Here is a 23,818-nt window from a genome sequence, read left to right on the forward strand (position 1 = left end):
AGGCTGTCCTTAAGGCCACCACCCAAGCGAAGGTGTTGCACCCAAGGCTGTGACAACACTGGCAGGCAGGCAGAGCTCTCGGGGTGGGGAGCAAAGAGGGAGCAAGGAGGAGGTGTGACCTACCAGAAGTACCATAGCCTCTGTATGGAGAGGGCCCGCACACAGCACCTGGAGCCACAGCAGTCCTCGTAGGAGCGGCATCTGTGGAGAGAGGCACAGGCTGGTCAGCACTGAGTTGGAAGCAGCCACCAGACCAGCCGTGTGGCCCAGGCGGGGCTTCAATGTAATCATTCTTGAAGGAAGAAATCATTAAGAGCAAAAAGGACAGAACTGCCTCCACTGCATTTCACACAACCAGCAGAACAGACTGACATCAGCCTGTGGCCCAAAGCAAGGTGCTGAGGTGAGTATAGTCAGTGTGATGCAAAGCCCTGCATTTACCAAGCATCCTGTGTGCCAAATCCCAATGGATTCCTTCTGGGTGGTGGCACAACCAAAGACGGGCATTACGCCTACCAGGAATGCTGCTGGGAGGGGAGGCTCCGCAGGAGCCCAGCACCCATGTGGTGCTCATCTCTGCTGTCTTCAGTCCCCGACTATGGGGAAAAGATGGAAATATCCCACCACACCCACTGAGGCTAAAAGCAGAGGTTGTGGAGTTAGATACATTGCAGGTGTGGTCCTGGTCCTGCCACTTACTAGCTGTGGGACTTCCGGCGAGCCTCAGTTTCTCCATCAGCAAAGCAGGTGGAACCGCAGGGGCCCTGCACAGCACTGATTTACGTTTTAAGGCCTTTATCACCACATAAAGTGCTGATGGTTCTATTACTGCTCATGCTGCCTCCCTCCCCTCATCCCCCAATGTGTCTGAGGTTTCCGGGCCCCTGACAGGGCATAGCTCTCGGGGGTGTTTTCAGAAGCTGTTCCCAGATTGCTGCCTGAGCATGGGCCCTTGTGCAGGTCTCGGGTGAGGCACTCCGTGCCCTCGACTTCCCTGCCCTTCCCCAACCCCAAGTCCTCCTTGAAGAGAGAAGATGCCATGAAAGTGCAAACCCTTCTGTTTTACAGAGACGTTTTCACTGGAGCGTTTCGAGCCCAGCGGCAATGGATTGGCAGGGATGTGGTGAGGACCACTTCTCTATAATATTAAACCTTTACCTAATTGTGATCTAGGTTCCTGCCAGTTTTTTTTTCCTTTAAAAAAAAAGTAGCTGGGAGAAATACACAATTCAGTCCAAGGTCTTGGGCACTGAATGTGTAGATTATTGCAGTACAAATAGGTTTGTTTTATGTAGAGAAGTACGTGTAGAAAACTAGTTAAGATGCGAAGTGAGATAACGGCAGCCTGGAACTCAGCAGAACCAAGCTCCGAAGCTGCTCTTCCCTGGTTGTGCACGCAGTAGGCCCAAGGCTCCTGGACGTGGTGCTGCCTCTCTGTAAACACCCTGCACCCAACAGCGCTAAATCCTCTATCGTTTCAAGGACAAACTGGTCTGAGAGACACTCCCTCCCCACTCCACCCCCACGCCATTCCACAGACAATATGGCAGCATTCATGTCCAGTCTTCCCCTGGCCCATGAACGTGAATTCCTACCCGGTACCCAAAGTGTTGTGATTTCCACGAGATGCTCCCAGTGGCTCCCACTGAGAGTTACCTAAATGAGTGCTCAAGAATGCTGCTGGTCCTGGCCGGGTGCAGTGGCTCACACCTGTCATCTCAGCACTTTGAGAGGCCAAGGCGGGTGGATCACTTGAGGTCAGGAGTTCGAGACCAGCCTGGCCAACATGGTGAAACCCTGCCTCGACTAAAAATACAAAAATTAGCTGGACATAGCGTGTGCACCTGTAGTCCCAGCTGCTCGGGGAGCTGAGGCAGGAGAACTGCTCGAACCTGAGAGGCAGAGGTTGCAGTGAGCCAAGATCGTGCCACTTGCACTCCTGACACTTCATGCATCCAACAAGCAGCCACCAAGGGGCTACTAGGAGCCTGCTCTGTGCTTTCCTGAGGGTGGAGCAGGGCAAACCCAGAGGAAAATCCTTCTGGGGAGGAGCTTTCTCTCTAGAAGGGAGAGAAAATAGTAAACAAGAAAACATAAACTGTGTTAGATGGTAATAAGTTCTTCTGTGGTGAAAAATGGAGCCGGCACTGGCAGGTTGAGAGCACAAGGCAGCAGGATGCTCAGGGAGGACATGATGTCTGAACAGAGAGCACGCAGGAATCCAGTCTGCCAATGAGGGAAGCTGGCACAGGGTCTCAGCGCTCAGGACGGGGGAATGCTGGCCACTCCTTCCTAGTGCCCCGGGTTCCACAGCTGCATGCTGGAGATGAGTGTGGGAGCTCTGCAAGCCAGAGCCCTGCACAGACAGTACCTTCTGCAGTTCCCCCAGGCCTTCCCCTACAATCTCACTAGTCTCGGTTGATCAATGTGTGTGTGTGCCTATGTGTGTGGAAGAGAAGGGAGCAGTCGAGGGAGATGAAGGACTTCTTGCTTTTAGGGTGGATGGAGTTCAGACAATTAACAGTAAACTAGAAGAGGTGGGACTGTTTCCTCTCGTGAGTGTGCAAAGACAGGCGTCCTCAGCACTCTGGTGAGGTTCGTGGTGAGTTTGGGAGTGTGGAAGGCAGAACGCAACCATGGCCCTGAGAATTGCACCCCTCAGAAAACACACCCTGCATAATCCCCTCCTCTCCAGTGGGCAGGACCCTGTGAATATCGGATGACCCCTCCCACGATCACAGAACATTCATCAAGATGGTGTGTTATCTAAGGCTCTGCCCTTGCAGACTGGAGATTCTCCTGCTGGCTTTGAAATAGTATTAATAGCAGCCACATGAGAGGACCATGTGACCAGCACTGAGCGTGGTCTGCAGGCACAAAGAGCAATCCCAGCAGGACCTCAGTCCTACAACCACAAGAAACCGAATTCTGCCAACAACCCAAATCAATCTGGAGGAGGACTCCAAGCTCCAGGTGAGAACGCAGTCCAGCCCACTGCTTAATCTCAGCCTCATGAAGTGACCCTGATCCCAGAACCCAAATGAGCTTTCCCAGACTTGAGATCTACAGAGCTGTGCAGTAATAAGGGTGTGCTGTTTCAGTCTGCTACGTTTATAGTGATTTACTACACAGCCACAGAGTCAAGGAGAACACAGCTTACAGGTTACGAGCACTTCTTACCTTACACCAGGTTAAGTGCTTCACAAACGTTTCGTTAATTTTCAAAACATCCACATACGAGGTAAAGTATTACTAGTGCCATGTTTGAAATTAGCTTAGAAGCAAGACATTAGGGATGTTGCACCTCCAGCCCAGGCCACTGTCTGCAGAAGCCAAGAGTGGACTTGGCTAGCACTTCAGGAAAGCATTTTGCACAGATGCTGCCTTTCATGACCAAAGGGTCACCTTCTCTATCCCCACTTGATTTTCCTATTCTTCTTTGGCCCTGCCAAAGAAATTTCAAAGACCATGGTAACAGAGACAATGTGAAAAAACAGACCCTTGGGCAAATGTCAGGAGGTCCCTGAGACAGGACGCAGAGACAGGAACTCAGCAACCACTCTTTAATAGTGCTTGCACAGGCAGAGCAAGATGGCCGAATAGGAACAGCTCCAGTCTCCAGCTCCCAGCGCGAGCGACACAGAAGACAGGTGATTTCTGCATTATCAACTGAGGTACTGGGTTCATCTCACTGGGGAGTGGCGGACAATCAGTGCTGGTCAGCTGTTGCAGCCCGACCAGCGAGAGCTGAAGCAGGGCGAGGCATCGCCTCACCTGGGAAGCGCAAGGGGGAAGGGAATCCCTTTTCCTAGCCAGGGGAACTGAGACAGACAACACCTGGAAAATTGGGTAACTCCCACCCCAATACTGCGCTTTAAGCAAACGGGCACACCAGGAGATTATATCCCACACCTGGCCGGGAGGGTCCCACGCCAGAGAAGGCCATAAACAAACGGACAGAGATGAAAACCATGACACGAGAAATACGTGACAAATGCACAAGCTTCAGTAACCGACTCGATCAACTGGAAGAAAGAGTATCAGCGATTGAGGATCAAATGAATGAAATGAAGCGAGAAGAGAAATCTAAAGAAAAAAGAAGAAAAAGAAATGAACAAAGCCTGCAAGAAGTATGGGATTATGTAAAAAGACCAAATCTACGTCTGACTGGGGTGCCTGAAAGTGAGGGGGAAAATGGAACCAAGTTGGAAAACACTCTTCAGGATATCATCCAGGAGAACTTCCCCAACCTAGTAGGGCAGGCCAACATTCAAATCCAGGAAATACAGAGAACGCCACAAAGATACTCCTCGAGAAGAGCAACTCCAAGACACATAATTGCCAGATTCACCAAAGTTGAAATGAAGGAAAAAATCTTAAGGGCAGCCAGAGAGAAAGGTCGGGTTACCCACAAAGGGAAGCCCATCAGACTCACAGCAGATCTCTCGGCAGAAACTCTCCAAGCCAGAAGAGAGTGGGGGCCAATATTCAACATTCTTAAAGAAAAGAATTTTCAACCCAGAATTTCATATCCAGCCAAACTAAGTTTCATAAGTGAAGGAGAAATAAAATCCTTTACAGATAAGCAAATGCTTAGAGATTCTGTCACCACCAGGCCTGCCTTACAAGAGACCCTGAAGGAAGCATTAAACATGGAAAGGAACAACCGGTACCAGCCATTGCAAAAACATGCCAAAATGTAAAGACCATCGAGGCTAGGAAGAAACTGCATCAACTAACGAGCAAAATAACCAGTTAATATCATAATAGCAGGATCAAGTTCACACATAACAATATTAACCTTAAATGTAAATGGACTAAATGCTCCAATTAAAAGACACGGACTGGCAAAATGGATAGAGTCAAGACCCATCAGTCTGCTGTATTCAGGAGACCCATCTCACATGCAGAGACATACATAGGCTCAAAATAAAGGGGTGGAGGAAGATCTACCAAGCAAATGGAGAACAAAAAAAAGCAGGGGTTGCGATACTAGTCTCTGATAAAACAGACTTTAAACCAACAAAGATCAAAAGAGACAAAGAAGGCCATTACATAATGGTAAAGGGATCAATTCAACAGGAAGAGCTAACTATCCTAAATATATATGCACCCAATACAGGAGCACCAAGATTCATAAAGCAAGTCCTTAGAGACTTACAAAGAGACTTAGACTCCCATACAATAATAATGGGAGACTTCAACACTCCACTGTCAACATTAGACAGATCAACGAGACAGAAAGTTAACAAGGATATCCAGGAATTGAACTCATCTCTGCAGCAAGCAGACCTAATAGACATCTACAGAACTCTCCACCCCAAATCAACACAATATACATTCTTCTCAGCACCACATCACACTTATTCCAAAATTGACCACATACTTGGAAGTAAAGCACTCCTCAGCAAATGTAAAAGAACAGAAATTATAACAAACTGTCTCTCAGACCACAGTGCAATCAAACTAGAACTCAGGACTAAGAAAATCAAAACCGCTCAACTACATGGAAACTGAATAACCTGCTCCTGAATGACTACTGGGTACACAACGAAATGAAGGCAGAAATAAAGATGTTCTTTGAAACCAATGAGAACAAAGATACAACATACCAGAATCTCTAGGACACATTTAATGCAGTGTGTAGAGGGAAATTTATAGCACTAAATGCCCACAAGAGAAAGCTGGAAAGATCTAAAATTGACACTCTAACATCACAATTAAAAGAACTAGAGAAGCAAGAGCAAACACATTCAAAAGCTAGCAGAAGGCAAGAAATAACTAAGATCAGAGCAGAACTGAAGGAGATACAGACACAAAAAACCCTCCAAAAAATCAATGAATCCAGGAGTTGGTTTTTTGAAAAGATCAACAAAATTGACAGACCGCTAGCAAGACTAATAAAGAGGAAAAGAGAGAAGAATCAAATAGACACAATAAAAAATGATACAGGTGATATCACCACCAACCCCACAGAAATACAAACTACCATCAGAGAATACTATAAACACCTCTATGCAAATAAACTAGAAAATCTAGAAGAAATGGATAATTTCCTGGACACTTACACTCTCCCAAGACTGAACCAGGAAGAAGCTGAATCCCTGAATAGACCAATAGCAGACTCTGAAATTGAGGCAATAATTAATAGCCTACCAACCAAAAAAAGTCCAGGACCAGATAGGATTCACAGCTGAATTCTACCAGAGGTACGAGGAGGAGCTGGTACCATTCCTTCTGAAACTATTCCAATCAATAGAAAAAGAGGGAATCCTCCCTAACTCATTTTATGAGGCCAACATCATCCTGATACCAAAGCCTGGCAGAGACACAACAAAAAAAGAGAATTTTAGACCAATATCCCTGATGAACATCGATGCAAAAATCCTCAATAAAATACTGGCAAACCGGATCCAGCAGCACATCAAAAAGCTTATCCACCATGATCAAGTTGGCTTCATCCCTGGGATGCAAGGCTGGTTCAACATACGCAAATCAATAAACATAATCCAGCATATAAACAGAACCAAAGACAAGAACCACATGAGTATCTCAATAGATGCAGAAAAGGCCTTTGACAAAATCCAACAGCCCTTCATGCTAAAAACTCTCAATAAATTCGGTATTGATGGAACGTATCTCAAAATAATAAGAGCTATTTATGACAAACCCACAGCCAATATCATACTGAATGGGCAAAAACTGGAAAAATTCCCTTTGAAAACTGGCACAAGACAGGGGTGCCCTCTCTCACCACTCCTATTCAACATAGTGTTGGAAGTTCTGGCTAGGGCAATCAGGCAAGAGAAATAAATAAAGCATATTCAGTTAGGAAAAGAAGTCAAATTGTCCCTGTTTGCAGACGACATGACTGTATATTTAGAAAACCCCATTGTCTCAGCCCAAAATCTCCTTAAGCTGATAAGAAACTTCAGCAAAGTCTCAGGATACAAAATTAATGTGCAAAAATCACAAGCATTCTTATACACCAGTAACAGACAAACACAGAGCCAAATCATGAATGAACTTCCATTCACAATTGCTTCAAAGAGAATCAAATACCTAGGAATCCAACTTACAAGGGATGTAAAGGACCTCTTCAAGGAGAACTACAAACCACTGCTCAGTGAAATAAAAGAGGACATAAACAAATGGAAGAACATACCATGCTCATGGATAGGAAGAATCAATATGGTGAAAATGGCCACACTGCCCAAGGTAATTTATAGATTCAATGCCATCCCCATTAAGCTACCAATGAGTTTCTTCACTGAATTGGAAAAAACTGCTTAAAGTTCATATGGAACCAAAAAAGAGCCCGCATCTCCAAGACAATCCTAAGTCAAAAGAACAAAGCTGGAGGCATCACGCTACCTGACTTCAAACTATACTACAAGGCTACAGTAACCAAAACAGCATGGTACTGGTACCAAAACAGAGATATAGACCAATGGAACAGAACAGAGTCCTCAGAAATAATACCACACATCTACAGCCATCTGATCTTTGACAAACCTGAGAAAAACAAGAAATGGGGAAAGGATTCCCTATTTAATAAATGGTGCTGGGATAATTGGCTAGCCGTAAGTAGAAAGCTGAAACTGGATCCTTTCCTTATTCCTTATACGAAAATTAATTCAAGATGGATTAGAGACTTAAATGTTAGACCTAATACCATAAAAACTCTAGAAGAAAACCTAGGTAATATCATTCAGGACATAGGCATGGGCAAGGACTTCATGTCTAAAACACCAAAAGCAATGGCAACAAAAGCCAAAATAGACAAATGGGACCTAATTAAACTAAAGAGCTTCTGCACAGCAAAAGAAACTACCATCAGAGTGAACAGGCAACCTACAGAATGGGAGAAAATTTTTGCAATCTACTCATCAGACAAAGGGCTAATATCCAGAACCTACAAAGAACTCAAACAAATTTATAAGAAAAAAACAAACAACCCCATCAAAAAGTGGGCAAAGGATATGAATAGACATTTCTCAAAAGAGGACATTCATACAGCCAACAGACACATGAAAAAATGCTCATCATCACTGGCCATCAGAGAAATGCAAATCAAAACCACAATGAGATACCATCTCACACCAGTTAGAATGGCAATCATTAAAAAGTCAGGAAACAACAGGTGCTGGAGAGGATGTGGAGAAATAAGAACACTTTTACACTGTTGGTGGGATTGTAAACTAGTTCAACCATTATGGAAAACAGTATGGCGATTCCTCAAGGATCTAGAACTAGAAGTACCATATGACCCAGCCATCCCTTACTGGGTATATACCTAAAGGATTATAAATCATGCTGCTATAAAGACACATGCACACGTATGTTTATTGTGGCACTATTCACAATAGCAAAGACTTGGAATCAACCCAAATGTCCATCAGTGACAGACTGGATTAAGAAAATGTGGCACATATACACCATGGAATACTATGCAGCCATAAAAAAGGATGAGTTTGTGTCCTTTGTAGGGACATGGATGCAGCTGGAAACCATCATTCGAACAGAAAACCAAACACTGCATGTTCTCACTCATAGGTGGGAACTGAACAATGAGATCACTTGGACTCGGGAAGGGGAACATCACACACCGGGGCCTATCATGGGGAGTGGGGAGGGGGGAGGGATTGCATTGAGAGTTATACCTGATGTAAATGACGAGTTGATGGGTGATGAAGAGTTGATGGGTGCAGCACACCAACATGGCACAAGTATACATATGTAACAAACCTGCACGTTATGCACATGTACCCTAGAACTTAAAGTATAATTAAAAAAAAAATAGTGCTTGCACGGTTCTTTGTTCAGTTTGGAACTGCATATTGACCAGAAAGATTCCCAGAAAAGCCTGTATCACTTGATGTCAGTAATGCTCTACAATTAGCATATACAATTAATCATAGAGACAAATAATAAAGTAAGATGCGATATTAGGTGAAAGGATGGTGTCGATTTGTAGTGAATGGTGGATGCTCCCGCAACATTAGTTGTTTTCAGCAGACATCCACACACATGCACAAAAATCTATGTGTGCCAGGCTGTGACATAAGGCACATCTCTTCACAGCTGCTGCCAGGGAAGCCCCAAGTTAAAAGTGGACAGGCTCAAGTTTCTGGTGTGTCCAGGACTGGCCCCATTCAACCTCTTGGGAGATTCTGGGTGGCCTTCAGGCTCAGGTCCCCCTGTGAGGTCACTTTCTGCTGTTAACAGTGCTGGGCTAAGGTCTTTCGGTCCTTGTCTTCTGTCTAGGTGAAACTGGCTTTAGTCAAATGGCTATTGCCATTTTTACTCCTAATTCTACTATATTTTGTCCTCAAGTGATCAAATTCTAGGAGATACAACTCTCATGAAGACCTTCTCAAATCAGACACCCCAGCTCACTGCCTAGCCATGAACAGCATCCTCTGCAGGTGCTGACGGTGAGGGAGCGGGGAGAGGGAGATGCAGAACAGAGACGACAGACACCCGCAGCTTAGGGGAAACTGGCCGTGATCCTCTGAGCTCCTGCTAGTTGCCTCCCATAGATCCACCACCCTCTGCCACCATGATGCTCCTGTGTCTCTCCCTCTCAGGTTTTACCCCAACTATAACGGCAGCTGCTCCAGCTCCAAGCACAGCCAAAGCTTAAGAGGTATTAATACCTGGGTCCCTCCAATACTGACAGTCATGCACTTGATATGAAAGAGGAAAACAGGTACACACTAATAAATTTAGAGACTGAATTGTTTTTCGTGAGCTAAATTTGCTAAAATGCTTCCCTTTCAGCTTTACACTTACAAGGAAGCATTTGCTGCCTGGAAACCTAAGCCCTATGGCATTCTATCTCCCATGCTGGAGAGAGCAGACTACCAGCTTTCAGACATATGTAGAGCCCTCGTCCAGAATTAACACACATACACCCCTCAGCCTGAGAACATATCCGTCCTAGAATATCTGGAGTATAACGGATTACAAGTTCCTCTTTGTTGGCAAGATACAACATCTATGTGCTCTAGCTCACTTTTCGGAATCCAAATTTGGAACACCAGCAGCAAATACACGCTGTCAACTGATTATCACTTTCTTCTCTCAAAACACAGGGACGCTTTATGCTCCTTCCATGAGCTGAAGACCCATTCACTCTCCACATTCTTGCGGCTCATCTGCGGCCCTGGCCCGGCTCCCAGTGTGGATGCTGGCAGGCCCCAGCTACTCAAAGGAGCACACAATTACCTAGGTGCTGACACTGTTCCCCCTTTTCTCTCTGCTGCTTTCTTCCTTTTGAAGCTGCTGGTAAATTGGGGCCCTAAGCACACACACCTGCTGATGTTCCAAAAAGCTGCAATTACAAAGAGGTATTCACTGCAACACTGAGCTTAATTAAAGTAGTAAACATTACCAGGCAGTCGAGCACACTGAAGACACCCATCATGGATGCATCAAGTCAAATACTCCTAGTGCCCTCAGCCTCAGAATGGCAACGCTGCTCCCAAGGACGTCACAAGACTACACCTTTGCAGAACAGATCAGAATGGAGAAAATAGCAAGGGCTTTTTCATCTCATTCTTCTCTGTGTGCCAGATGTATAAATTCTCAGACTTGCCATGGAAAAGAAGAAACATTACTCTTAACTAAATTCGCTCCACAGCATATCTAATTATAGTCCTGAGACTCTGAAATACACGATACTTCAAAAGAATGAAAAGATCACGTATAGCAGCAGACATGGGCCACTGGACTTGACTTACTGCTGTTAGCCAAGTATTCCTTACTGTACCCCTGGATACAAAGGTAGATTTCTGCTGAGGTCAGAGAATGGGTAGTCCACTCTGAGCAGCTGCTGACAGGTAACTAGGTATATTATACAGATAAAATCAGGGTGTCTGGCTTCTCTCCCCTAGTCAATGATAGGACCTGCAGTCCCTGGGATTCCTCATGTAAAAGGAAATGTATGTCTGAGAGTCTATGGGCCACGACTTAGACATGTGTCAGAGCAACAAACAAATGTAAACAACAGGTGGCCACTGTGGGAGTTTTTGGAGCCTAAGACGGAAGCATGTGTTATGCTTAGTCCTGTACAGGAGGAAAGAGGGTATGGCCACTGGACACATTTAATTCTTAGCCTTTGGGTTACATAAATCTCAAAAGTAAGAAAGGATAACATACTAGGTCAAGGAATGTTCAGTGTTAGTGAAGTCACAGAATCTTTCTACGTAAAAAAGAAAAAAGTCAAATGTCAGTTTGTAAACTTTTCCATGTGTTGTTGCTATGGATGGAAAGTGTCTCCCCCAGATGGTTGCTGAAAGGCTACCCTGCAATGGGATGGTGTTAAAAGGTGGGGCTTTTGGAAGGTGATCCGGTCACCAAGCTGAAGCCCTTGTGACAGGGTTGGGGTCTCTGTAAGAAGAGTCATGAAGAGGGCTTGCTGCTTGCTCCGCTCCTCACCATGTGAGGATAGAACAACATGGCGCCTACGAACCACGGACAGAGCCTCATCAGACACCAGAGCTGACGTGACGGCACCTTGGTCTGGGACTTCCAGCCTCCAGCGCTGTGAGAAATAAACACACACTGTTTAAGCCCCACAGCCTCTGGTATTGCTGTTACGTCAGCCTGAACTTAAGCACCACTTTAGCGGTAATCACAGTTAAAAGGATTTACAGAAAATCGTCTCTGCATCTGGTGGAGCAGCTAAAGTCTGAGTAAAATATTCAGGGTGCTGGTCTGGAGACAGAGTTGGTGGGGATTGTAACTTTTTTGGGGGAGTTCCAGAATCCAATCCTTTCTCCTGCCTGCAGGATTAACCCTCAGCAAACATTTCTCTTCACTAAGCACTTGCTGGCACACCACCTCCTTTCTCTCATCCAGTCCCAGTCTCTCAGTTTGACAGCTGGTCTGTTCTCCTCAATCACACTGCCCCTAAAAGCTAACCCTGCTTTTCACGCTACTCATTATCATCTGCATTCTCCACAGAGCCGAGCCCGCAGCACATACTTGGAGGAGGCTTCCCGAGTTAGAAGCAGGAAGTACATCCAGGCTTATCAGTGGCCTTTGATTAGCTACCTATGAGAAACTGGGCTCTCCAGTAATCTAAACACAGAGGCCTATACAAGTTTTAGTAGAAAACTCCAAAGGACATGTGAGCCTCTAGGGGAGCAGAGGAGAGCTCCGTCCTTAGCCACCCAGTGCCCCGGCAAATCTCCTTGTAAGGACTGCAGAGCTCTGTGCCTCAGCTGGATCAAGGAATCCACCTGACTGTTTAGTGACTGACCTTCCCCTCCAACCTGCCCAGGCAGAGGCTGCCACTCCCTGCAGCAAGGCCCCAGGGCACGTGCCTTCCATGACCATGGGCACTGTTCCTTGTGCAGAATCCAAGGCAGGCCCCGCTAGGTTGATTCATGACTCACACAGTCTTTCTTTCCAGTGTCTAAAGGGACTCACATATTCTCCCAAGCCTTGTCTTCTCCAGGAAACAGTATCTCTCTTGGGCAAAATTATGGTTTCTCTTTATTGGGAAGAATCCCAGTTTACTCTCATTTCCACACTTACTGGAGCTTCAGGCAGGATTAACCTTTTTAACAACTGTGACACAGTCAAATCCTAATAAACCTTCCATCTAAACTTCCAAGTTCTTCTCAGTAGGTTCTGTCTTTCCATGCTGTACAGGTGCAGTACAGTCTGGGACCCAAATATAGGACTTCATGCTTATCCATAAAAAGGGTAAACTTATGCAATCTGGCCCTTTACTTTTATCCTGTCAAGAGCCTTTGGATCCTCATTCTGTCACTCAAGGCATTCACTATTTCTTCCAGTTTTCTGTCACTGACATGAAGGATATGAGTCAAGTTTTCCTGGGACCCAGGACTGCTGAATTTCAGGCCACCCGACCAACTCTGCTCCTCCTCTCTGCAATGATCACAAACATAACTTAGAATGCCCATGTCCAAAAATCCACAGTTGGGTCAGGAAGAGATGAGACTGGGGCCTGAAAATGAAGAGGAATCTTTCCATGCCCTGAAACTGAAATTCAAAACCTGAGATCTTACCAAAGTCCAGCAGGCTGCCTGCAGAAAGAAAACCAAAGGGAGAGAAAGAAGGCTGTACCACGAAGTGAGTCCTGGCTTAGCTGCAAGGAGTCCAGGAGTGTGCAGAAAAGGAGGGTGAGGTGGGAATATGGAAAGGTGACAGCCCATGAGCTCAGCCCAAGTCACAGCCAGATGCTCTCTACTCAGATGGAGATCAGTTTCAGTATCGGGATTAAAAAAATGGGCACGTGAATTTTATAGTATGTGAATTATACCTTAATTGAGAAAGAGAGGGGGAGGGAGGGAGGGAGGGAGGGAGTGAGGGAGGGAAGGGAAGGAGGGAGGAGGGAAGGAAGGAAGGAAGGAAGGCAGGCAGGCAGGCAGGCCTCCTCTACCTACAACTTGTACATATGATCAACATGACATGCCTTCCGTATTTTCATTCAAGTCAATGCTAAAATACTGAAGTCAATGGTGAATTCCATTAGAGACGTTCCTTCTATGTTGAGATTTTACTAATCATAATTTTATAAATACAGCTATTATACCAGTTACAAATCCACCTAACTGGTCTATTTATTACTGATCTTCTCAGCAGTGTCAGATCACTGATGTCCTGGTCTCACGGTCCCATAAAAGACCAACCCAATATGACCTTAGAGAGGCAAACCCAAATTAATTTTAATCGAGCACAAAACACCCTTTTAATAATTTCCTGACGCCTTTAAGAGGTCCCCACTGCTCTGGCGACTGCCCTGATGAACCCACCTCCCATCTCTCGCCCATGTCCTTCTAAAATCTCAGCTTGGTGGGCTGTCTTTGGGCACACTGGTGCCCTGGGCATTCCTGCCTCTTCCCTCCTAGACAAGTCATCTGTGATCATCAGGACATTGTTCACTAACTCTTGCAAGCTCGCTTCCCTTTCAGATGACATCACTGCCTCACACTCATCTCTCCCAACTATGTCTATTATGAGAAAATGTATTACTCATCACCATTTTTTGAGACGGAGTTTTGCTTTTGTGGCCCAGACTGGAGTGCAGTGGCACGATCTCACCTCACTGCAACCTCCACCTCCTAGGTTCAAGTGATTCTCCTGCCTCAGCCTCTCGAGTAGCTGGGATTACAGGTGTGCATTCCCACGCCCGGCTAATTTTTTATATTTTTGGTAGAGATGGGGTTTCGCCATGTTGGCCAGGCTGGTCTCAAACTCCTGACCTCAGGTGATCTGCCTGTCTCAGCCTCCCAAAGTGCTGGGATTACAGGCATGAGCCACTGCACCCAGCCACAAGCTTCTTTTTTTTTTTTTTTTGAGATGGAGCTTCACTCTTGTTGCCCAGGCTGAAGTTCAATGGTGTGATCTCGGTTCACCGCAACCTTCCCCTCCCAGGTTCGGGCGATTCTCCTGCCTTGGCCTCCCAAGTAGCTGGGATTACAGGTATGCGCCACCATGCCTGGCTAATTTTTATATTTTCAGTAGAGACGGGCTTTTACCCATGTTGGTCAGGCTGGTCTCAAACTCCCAAACTCAGGTGATCCGCCCGCCTCAGCCTCTCAAAGTGCTGGGATTACGGGCACTTTGAGCCACTGCGCCCAGCCCCAATGTTCTTTATAAAGCTTCTTTATCACATTACTTAATACACTTGTGCATTTCCAGCCTTAATATGGCATAACCTTCTGGGTCATATCCTGGCTTTGCCTTTAGGAGTCCATCCTCCACCAGGAAAGCTCTCCCATTTGAATGAGGCAGTAGAAGTCCTGGCCCATACATGTGGACAAAACTCAAACCAGGAGGAGGTGGTTCAGGCAGAATTCCAGCAGCCTCAAGACACACGTGTGAGGAGTGCTGTGGAAAGCAATGGCTCTCAGCACCGGCTCACGTCAAAACTGTCCAGCAGCTTTAAAAACACCTGTGCCTGCTGGCTGGGATGCACTCCTCTGGAGATTTCCGGACACGGCAGGGCTGAGAACCAAGGACCTAAATCTGGAGCCCTCTTGCCTGTGACTCTTTTCTTAGCGCTGGGAAGGAGCACATGGTGGGTGAGCCGGGCAGGGGGCGGGGGGGGGGGGGGCGGGGGGGGGTGTTGTTCTGGCTTTTCTGGGCAGGTGTTTTTTGTTTTAACAGCTTTATTGATGTATCCTTGATATACAAAGAGCTGTGTACAATCTGATGAGTTTGGTCATATGCAAACACCCAAGATATCACCACAACGAAAGTCTAGGCATAATCTGACTACTTGTAATATTGTACGTCTATAAGAAACCAGCATTTTTAATAGAACTTTCATCTTTCCAAACACAAGATTTTAGACCATTTTATCTGTCTTGCTTTCAAGTCAAAAACTTCACAGACCTGACTATGAACTCATGGTTCTTTCTTTCCTGTCAACCTCAGTTGGTAATCCATGTGATGTCAGTATCGTCCTCCTGGCCTGACACGGTTTCCCTGACACACAGGGAGGTGCCTGTGTGTTGAGACGTATGGTCCCATTTTGATGATGTTTCAACTTTGATTTGGTCAACACATCCCATGGCAAAGTCAAACATCTCTGGGTTGTAAGGAGGGGGCCATCGCTGCTTTGATGAGGCCTGAGCCCGAGACGTTGAGGGTGGGAAGACGGCTGCCCTGTCAATCGTTCCTTCAGAGACAGAGTTATCACCAGAAAATACCTTCTCTGACTTGTATAAACCCAAACTACTTGCATTCAGGGTGGCATACAGGATTTACCTAGGGCAATTTTACTTGTATTTCTACCATGGGAGAGAGCATTACAAATGCTTACCAAAATCACTAATATTAGCAGACAAAATGGGGCAGAGTGTGCTCATTTCCTCGTCATTTTAACCCTTGAGTAGCTGCTGCCTTGGAGCCCAGATGCACCCAGAGTTAAAGTGAGGAGGTAAGATGGGCCAAGAAGCTCTTAAATTACTGCTGAACTTTGGTAACTATGGAGTTCTTTGTTTTGTTTGTTTTGACCCAAGGTCTCACTGTGTCACCCAGGCTGGAGTGCAGTGGTGCAATCATAGCTCACTGCAGCCTCAAATTCCTTGGCTTACGTGATCCCTTCACACTAGCCTCCCAAGTAGCTAAAACAACAGGTGCACACCACCATGCCCAGCTAATTTAAAAAATTTTTTGTAGAGATGAGGTTTCACTATGTTGCCCAGGCTGGTCTCCAACTCCTGGCCACAGTGATCTACTTGCCTTGGCCCAAAAGTGTTGGGATTACAGGTGTGAACCACTGCACCTGGCCCAGAGTTTTTGAAACTCCACCCTTGTGTTTCTGCGGTAGAGGTTTTCCCTCTTTCTCCTTCCGGTAAACTGCTGATCATTTAAAATTAGTTCTATTCAATCCTATCCTGAAAAACAATCCTCCTAGTTTCTGGCTGACTAAATATAAGGTTAAAAACATAAATCCTGGCCACATGTCTCTTTCAGAGACACAGTTATTACCAGAAACCACCTTCTCTGGAAGGTGTTTTTCATTTTCCATACAGAAGTGAAAAACAGAAGTCTGCCTATGAGCTCACAGTGAGATCCTGTCGCTATAAAAAATCTTTAAAATTAGCCAGACGTAGTAGCACATACCTACAGTCCTAGTGACTCAGAGCCTGAGGTGAGAGGATCACTTGAGCCAAGGGGTTTGAGGCTGCAGTGAGCTAGTACTGCACCACTGTGTTCCAGCCTGGGTGACAGAGCAAGACCCTGCCCCAAATGTATTATCCATTTTAATTTCATAATAAATTTCCTGTCATTGAAATCACACAGGCATGATAAATACTAATGGAATTAGCTGAGTTTGGCAATGAGATCAGGAAGGGAGATAGATTCTAGTACCTAAAAACTCTGGAAACTTACACTGAGGTTCACACCTGGCTTACTTTCTCAGCTCTATTTTTACTTGAGTTGGTCTTAGTCCATTCAGGCTGTTATAACAAAATACCAGAGCTTGGGTAATTTATAAACAGAAATTGATTGCTCATAGTTCTGGAGGCTGGGACGCCCAGGATCAAGGCCCAGCAGATTCGATATCCAGTCAGGGCTCCTTGCTTCATAAATGATGTCTTGCTGCTGTGTTCTCACAGAGCAAAAGAGAGCAGGGGAGCTCCCTGCAACCTCTGTTGTAATCCCATTCATGAGGACAGAGCCCTCATGACTTGGTCACTTCCCCAAAGGCCCCACCTGTTACTACTCATACACTGGGTGTTAGGTTCCAACATATGAATTTTGTAAGGACACACATATTCACACTATAGCAGCTGGTTAGCTGTTATATGCAAATGCTCAGAACTCTTAAGTCTGCATTCCAGCTCTGGACTACATCCTGCCCTCTTCCACCTCTGCTGCAAAAGTGAATTCCTCACTGGCTCAATTTGCTGGGTATTCTCCAAGAACTCCAAACTCCACATGTATACATGACATTCTCTACTCAGTTTTCTACTGAATCTTTCCCGGAACCTATTCTTTCCATGGTCTCCCTCTCACTGTCTTCCCAACCAGAAACCTGTGATTTATTTGACTCCCTTTATTTACCTCTATATCGACTCTCCTGTGAGACGCTTTTCATGAGCACCGCCTGTTCCTCAGCCCTGTTTCCACAGGAGTCAGACTGTCTTGCCTTTACTACAACCACAAGCTCCCCTCCTTTAGACCAGAGGACTGTGTCGTCATACTGTTCCTAGACCAAACTGAGGGTCAGGCTGCTATTTCTTGTGGCCCAATAATGAGATGCAGATGAACTGGGGAGGAAGAGAATTTTTATTTCTGCAACCAATTACTGGTAGAAGGCCTGGAAATTATGGCCAGACCAACTCAAAATTACAAAGTTTTCCAGAGCTTACATACCTTCTAAGCTATATGTCTACCTGTAAGTGTGCATTCATCTAGAGACATAAGTGGTTAACTTCTTTTAAACTACAACTATAACTGGAGCCTCAGTAAATTCACGTAATCTAAATGGGTCCAGGTGCTGGGTTGATTATCCTTATCTTGTCTCCTGCTAAATCACAGAGGTTTGGGGAGTTCCTTCAGACCCCCAAAAAACTTATTTGTGGAGGCCTGGGGACTTTCTTCAGACACCAAAAAAAAAATTATTTAATCCTAAATGGGTCATGTTAAGAATTCCTTCGTTGTTTTGTCATGCTTTAAGGTCCAGGAAAGGCCTAGGCAAAACTCCCGGTGGGTTTTTGTTACATCCCAGCCTTTATATAAGGGCACTGGCTTTTTTTTAGCTTTTAATATTTAACTTAACCACTCAGTCCGTACTGAAACACTTGTTATGGAGGCCTGTGTTGGTGAGAACTGGCCTGCCACACTGCTGCACGCAGGAGGGAGTCTCAGCCCCTCAGATGGCATTTGAGACTCTTCTTGCTAGGCTTCTCCCTCCTTTTCCCATCTCATCTCCTGCCATCTACCAGGCACCCTGGACTCCAGCCCCGTGGTCCCCACTGTACCCTGCACCTTCATGCTCCCATGCCTGCACTCTTCCCAAATTCTCTGACTGCTCCGTGCTGCTTCAAAGATCAGCCCTGTGAGGTCTCTCCCAACACCATCCCCTGCCCTCCCCGATCTGTCCTGCTCCTCCCTTGGCAGGACCCCCATTTCTACAGTTCTCACCATGTGCAATATTGTGGTTAACTGTTAGAGGCCTCTATCTTCTACACCAGACCCGAGCTTGAGAGCAACCCCATCTCATTCCTCTATGCAAAGCCCAGGTATCCACCTTGGTTTCGGAACCTTGTAAAGGTTTTGACTTAAACAGAAGAGATGTTGCAGCAAAAAGGCAACTCAGCAAAGGTGGGAACAATACATTAATTAGTAGGAACTCAAAGCATACAAAGGATACTGATTAAAATGTTAATACAGTGCTGGTGGGGACAGTTTGAAACAGGTGCTCCCAGGCAATGATGGCCTATTATCACGATGACCCTCAGGGAGAGCAGCTGGACAGTATTTAGTAGAATATAAAATAAGCATAAGCTTTGATTCAGCAATTCAATTTCTGCAAATTTACCCCATATAATATGGCCAGCATTAAAATATATGAAACATCGTACCAAATGGAATTTTTAAAGACTATAAATAGCCTGTCTGTTCAAATATGTTCTTGCTACCAAGTGAATTATTAAAAAGTTGTTTATGAGCACAGCTTAAAATTTTAGAATGTGAAAGAAAAATATCTTTGTCCCTGCCTTTCTGGATAAACCAATGTACTTCTTACATATACTGATGATACTTCATGTCTCCCTAAAATATATAAAACCAGGCTGTGCCCCGACCGCCTTGGGCACGTGTTGTCAGGACTTCCTGGGGCTGTGACACGGGTGCACGTCTTCAACCTTAGTAAAATAAACTTTCTAAATTAACTGAGACCTGTCTCAGATTTTCTGGGTTTACAAGAATTACAGACAAGGAACTGAGAACCTTCAACAGTTAAACAAAACAAAAACTCCAAAATATAGGCACTACCTGTATAAATGAATGATGAGGCATCCCCAGGAAATATTCTGCTACTATCAAAAAGAATGAGGGGCTTTGTATACTGATTTAGAAGCATACTCACAATGTATAGTTAAAAGGAATCAAGTTCAGCTGGGCGCAGTGGCTCACACCTGTAATCGCAGCACTTTGGGAGGCCAAGGCAGGCAGATCACTTGAGGTCAGGAGTTCGAGACCAGCCTGGCCAACATGGTGACGCCCCGTCTCTACTAAAAATACAAAAATTAGCCAGGCGTCATGGCAGGTGCCTGTAATCCCAGCTACCCAGGAGGCTGAGGCAGGAGAATCACTTGAACCTGGAAGGCAGAGGTTGCAGTGAGCCGAGATCGTGCCACTGTACTCCAGCCTGGGCAAGAGTGAGATTCCATTTCCAAAAAAAAAAAAAAAAAAGAGAGAGAAATCAAGGTCACATTTTAGGGGTCTAAAGCGCTTAAGCAGAAGATCATCCGTGAAAATTTCTCCCTGTTATAGAGAAGGTGTCTTCAACTTACACCAGGAATCTTCATTGATAAATCCAAGAACTGAGAGAAAAGAAATTCTGCTCTTGAATATCTGCCCCCTCCAGGTTGCAACCCAAAAACTGTGCTCCATCTCCTGATGGCAGAACAGTGAGGGTCTGCAGCAGGCATATGGAGCACTCAGCCAGGGAAGCGCCCCCACCCCCACTGCTGTCTTCCACGCATCCTGGAAGGCCCCAGTGCTGTGGGAGGAGAGCTCAGCAAAGGAGTCCAGCTGACTTCTGCACAGAGGGACCTCCCCATCAGGCTCAGAGTCTGCTTGCAGAGCCATAAAGGGTGCCTGCTGGCCAGAGGTGACCCTGTGTCCAGGGAGCTTGGGACTGACTCTGGCACCTGCGCTCCTAGCAGGAAGGTAAAGCAGCCCAGCGGCGCTGGCTCTGCCAACCTTGTCTCTGGATCTCGATTTGACACCTGTGAACAGCACTTCATCCACTCACAGCATTAATTATTCACAGCAGAGAAATGAACCCAGAGGCAGCCAACAACACAGGGTAATGTAAGCACTTTAAAAGAAGCTTCACACTCCAATAGGAGACTTGGGAATAGGGCCTGAAAGCAGCCTGGTCAAAATCGATAGTGTTGGCAGGAATGGGCTCTGCCTCCTGCTGGATAAGCCCTGGACCCTGGGCTCCTCCAGGACAGGCCCTGCCTCCCTCATCCCTAACTTCCCATCATCCCTACACACCAGCTCCCTCCCACTTTTAGTAGCGCTCTGGAAATTACAGGTACTCAGTAAGGCATGACACTGATGATAATATTCCTTAATTCTGTTTCATGGATCCTATCTTCCCTTTATCCAGCGGTATGACAACATGCAACTGTCCATTTTTTCCCTTCCATGCTCTCCTTTGAGCTTGGCGGTGTGTGAATTCCCTATCGTCTTAGTGGAGTTGACTTCTGAGAAGCTTCCCCACATTCTTTCCTTCAATGGTACTTACATCTGAACGAAAAACTAAAATAAGTGAGCAGACAGAACACCCCGAACCCAAATGCCCTGAAGCTCTGCCCCATCCATGTGGCAGCCAGAGATGTGACCCAGTCATGCAAAAGAGCTCTAAAGATGTTGCAGGCCCAGGGAGACCGCATCTCCTGGTGTCAGCTGCCATGTCGGTAAAACTAGAAGAGGATGGTCTTAGGGTTTCCTGGCATTCTACGAGAACGGAGGTAAGTAAAGTAAACCTTCGGAGCCAAATCTTTTCCTCCTCCCAGCTCTTCAAAGGGCCACAGGGCTATTTTCACTTTTAAATCATTGGTGTCCAGTCAAGAATACTCAACCATTTCGAACCCATCCTCAATTTTCTGGGGGACAGAGATTCATTTCAATATATAGTAACAAGAAATTTGCACATCTAAATCGTCAGCTCTCTCTGGCTTATTAAAGTCACATAAAAAGGCATCGTCTGAAGTCCAGGTAACTGTCAGAAAGCACCTGATATGTCTAAGGAGCCACGAGATCTGGTCCAGTGAGGCCAGGCTCCCAGATCCACCCCAGTGCCTGACTGGAAGCAGCACCCTTTCTCACACCATCATGTCAGTACTAAGACCTGCAGGAGAAAGAAGACTCACTGGCTTGGAAGGAGACATGAGGTGGTCGCTTTGTACTTGGCAGGCAGGCTGGGCCCTTCATGAGCTAAAATCCATCTCCCATTTGTCACTTGTCTCTGCTACAACACACATGCCTGCTCAGCCATTCATCTTTTATTCTCTAAGCTATAAATTATTCCGAGCAGCCAGCCAGAGTGCTGTGGAATAAGCGGGATGAGACCTTGAAGGTCATCTAGCACAGGAAACTGGGGCCCAGAGAGGTTGGACATTTGCCCAAGATCACACAGCAACCTGATGGCACAGCTGGTCTACAGATGATCTCTTGAATTCCAGTCCCTTAAATATTTTCCATCCCCAAAGACAGCTTTCAGAATCACTCCTTCTGTCTCCAACCCTCCTAAGGCCACCATTTGTCTCCGTTACTAAAGGTATACTGAGGGCCTTCTATGGGCCAGGACCTGTGTTAGCACAGAAGGTATAAAAATCAGCAAGACAGGCTCCCAGTCTAGGGAGGAGACACACAGATGTTTTATTTCAGCAACAGTAGTGCCGTGAAGGAGCATGGTACCCATGCACCAAAGAGCGGTATGGGCTGCAGAGAGGGACCCTCATCCCCAGCTCTCTGGAGATGACAACGTAGCGTGCTTAGGCAAGCACTCCACAAATGTCAGCCATTGCATTCCCAGGCTGTGTATCTGGCAGACTCTGTGTCTCAGCTAGTCTGGGACAACTCGGGGCCGTCCTCTGCTCTGTCCTGCTGCAAAGGCAGATGCAAAGAAGTGGGCAGGTCTCAGCTGTCCTTGTGGTGAGCTGCGGCTGTGCAGTGCTGCTGGAATGGGCTCTGCCTCCTGTGGGATAAGCCCTGGACCCTGTGTGACATACTTGCACCTCTGTCAGCTGTGGAGGAGCCTCCCGAGGTCCCTGTCCACACCCTGGCATACAGGCACGTCCTGTCACCTCCAGCCTGCTGCTGCCTCCCAAGCCACCGCCCTCTCTCTGCTCTTCTGTGCACCAAGTCCTCTTAGGGGTGGCAGCTGTGAGCCAGGTGGCCTCTGGGGGGCTGAAGAGCACCTGGGCTGGAAATCTCAGTGGAGAGGGTGACGTTTCTTATAGTCACTGCTCCTGACCCAAGAGGCCTCCCACTACCCACAAAGGGGTGGTGGTGTCAACTCAGGCACCGAGGAAGGCCCAGGTAACCACTGGCAGATATCGAAGACGGGCTGGGACAGGCTGCCTCCCAGAGTGTCACCAACAGCATGCCCGGCAGCGAGGTGAGTGTGTCCCCTGGGGCAGAGGTCCCCAGGTAAAATCAGGGGACCCATCAGCCACCTCTGGACACAGAACTCCCAATTTTCTCCAAGCTCAGTGTTAAAATCTGCCAAACGAAACTGCAAATATCACAGAGAATACAGGCATCCCAAACAGTGACTGAGTCCTTACTCTGTATCTCACACGCACAGCAGTATTCATACTGCACAGCAACCCAGTGCAGCAGGCACCACAACCCCGCCTTTTTAAAGAGAACTGAAGCCATAGGCTGAATAGCACCTGGAGCTACCTCCTCCCAAGCCACTCCACTTCCCCTCTGCACCACAGAAGCAGCAGGCACAGACTCTGTGACAGGCAGGAGCTCCCTGTCACCTGATGAGGAGGATTCAGTGCTGCCCGCAGACACCTGGACATCAGACTGAGCTCCCGGACGTGGACTTGCGTCTAGGCTCTTCTCTGACAAATGCCACCTTAGTCGGCAGCACTTTTCTGGACTGAGAGGGAAGTGTGCTGTTTGCTGCTTTGGATCCTGCAGGACATGCTTCTCGGTCAGTTCCCACCTTTATCTTCTCATCTCTGGGCTCCAGGAAGCTCACACAGTGGCCCCTGTTTCAGGCCGTGCTGGCAAAGGAGCTGAGGGAGCGAGGCCCGAGCAGAAGCTTGACTCGAGGATAGAATGCAAACCAAGGGGTGGAAGCTGCTGAGGCCACACAGCCACTTGCTGTTTTTAAACCACGTTACTAAGAGGAGACACCTAGTAAGCCCTGAACCAAAGCACAGAAAGGCACATTTTAATTCAGAGCTCTTGGAAGGGCAGCTTGCAACAGGAAAGGCAGGTAGTGAAGGGAAGTAAAGGGGGAAACATTATTGGAGGGAACAGGAATGTGTTGCTTTTCTGTTCAGATCCCGAAGGGTCTTTTTCTTCAACAATAAGTATACCTTGTTTATACATGTAATACACAGTC

At 46.5% G+C, this 23,818-nt stretch overlaps 1 protein-coding gene across 1 annotated transcript in view; it reads right to left on the bottom strand.

Annotated features, from left to right (window-relative positions):
- VOPP1 (VOPP1 WW domain binding protein) overlaps positions 1 to 23,818 on the bottom strand; it is a 104,650-nt gene that overhangs the window by 24,755 nt on the left and 56,077 nt on the right. The window contains exon 3 of the mRNA XM_003895970.5: positions 124 to 201. Coding sequence (XP_003896019.3) covers positions 124 to 201 — 78 coding nt within the window. The remainder of the gene's footprint in view (positions 1 to 123; positions 202 to 23,818) is intronic.

Source organism: Papio anubis, chromosome 4 (assembly GCF_008728515.1).
Source record: "Papio anubis isolate 15944 chromosome 4, Panubis1.0, whole genome shotgun sequence".
Taxonomy (NCBI): domain Eukaryota; kingdom Metazoa; phylum Chordata; class Mammalia; order Primates; family Cercopithecidae; genus Papio; species Papio anubis.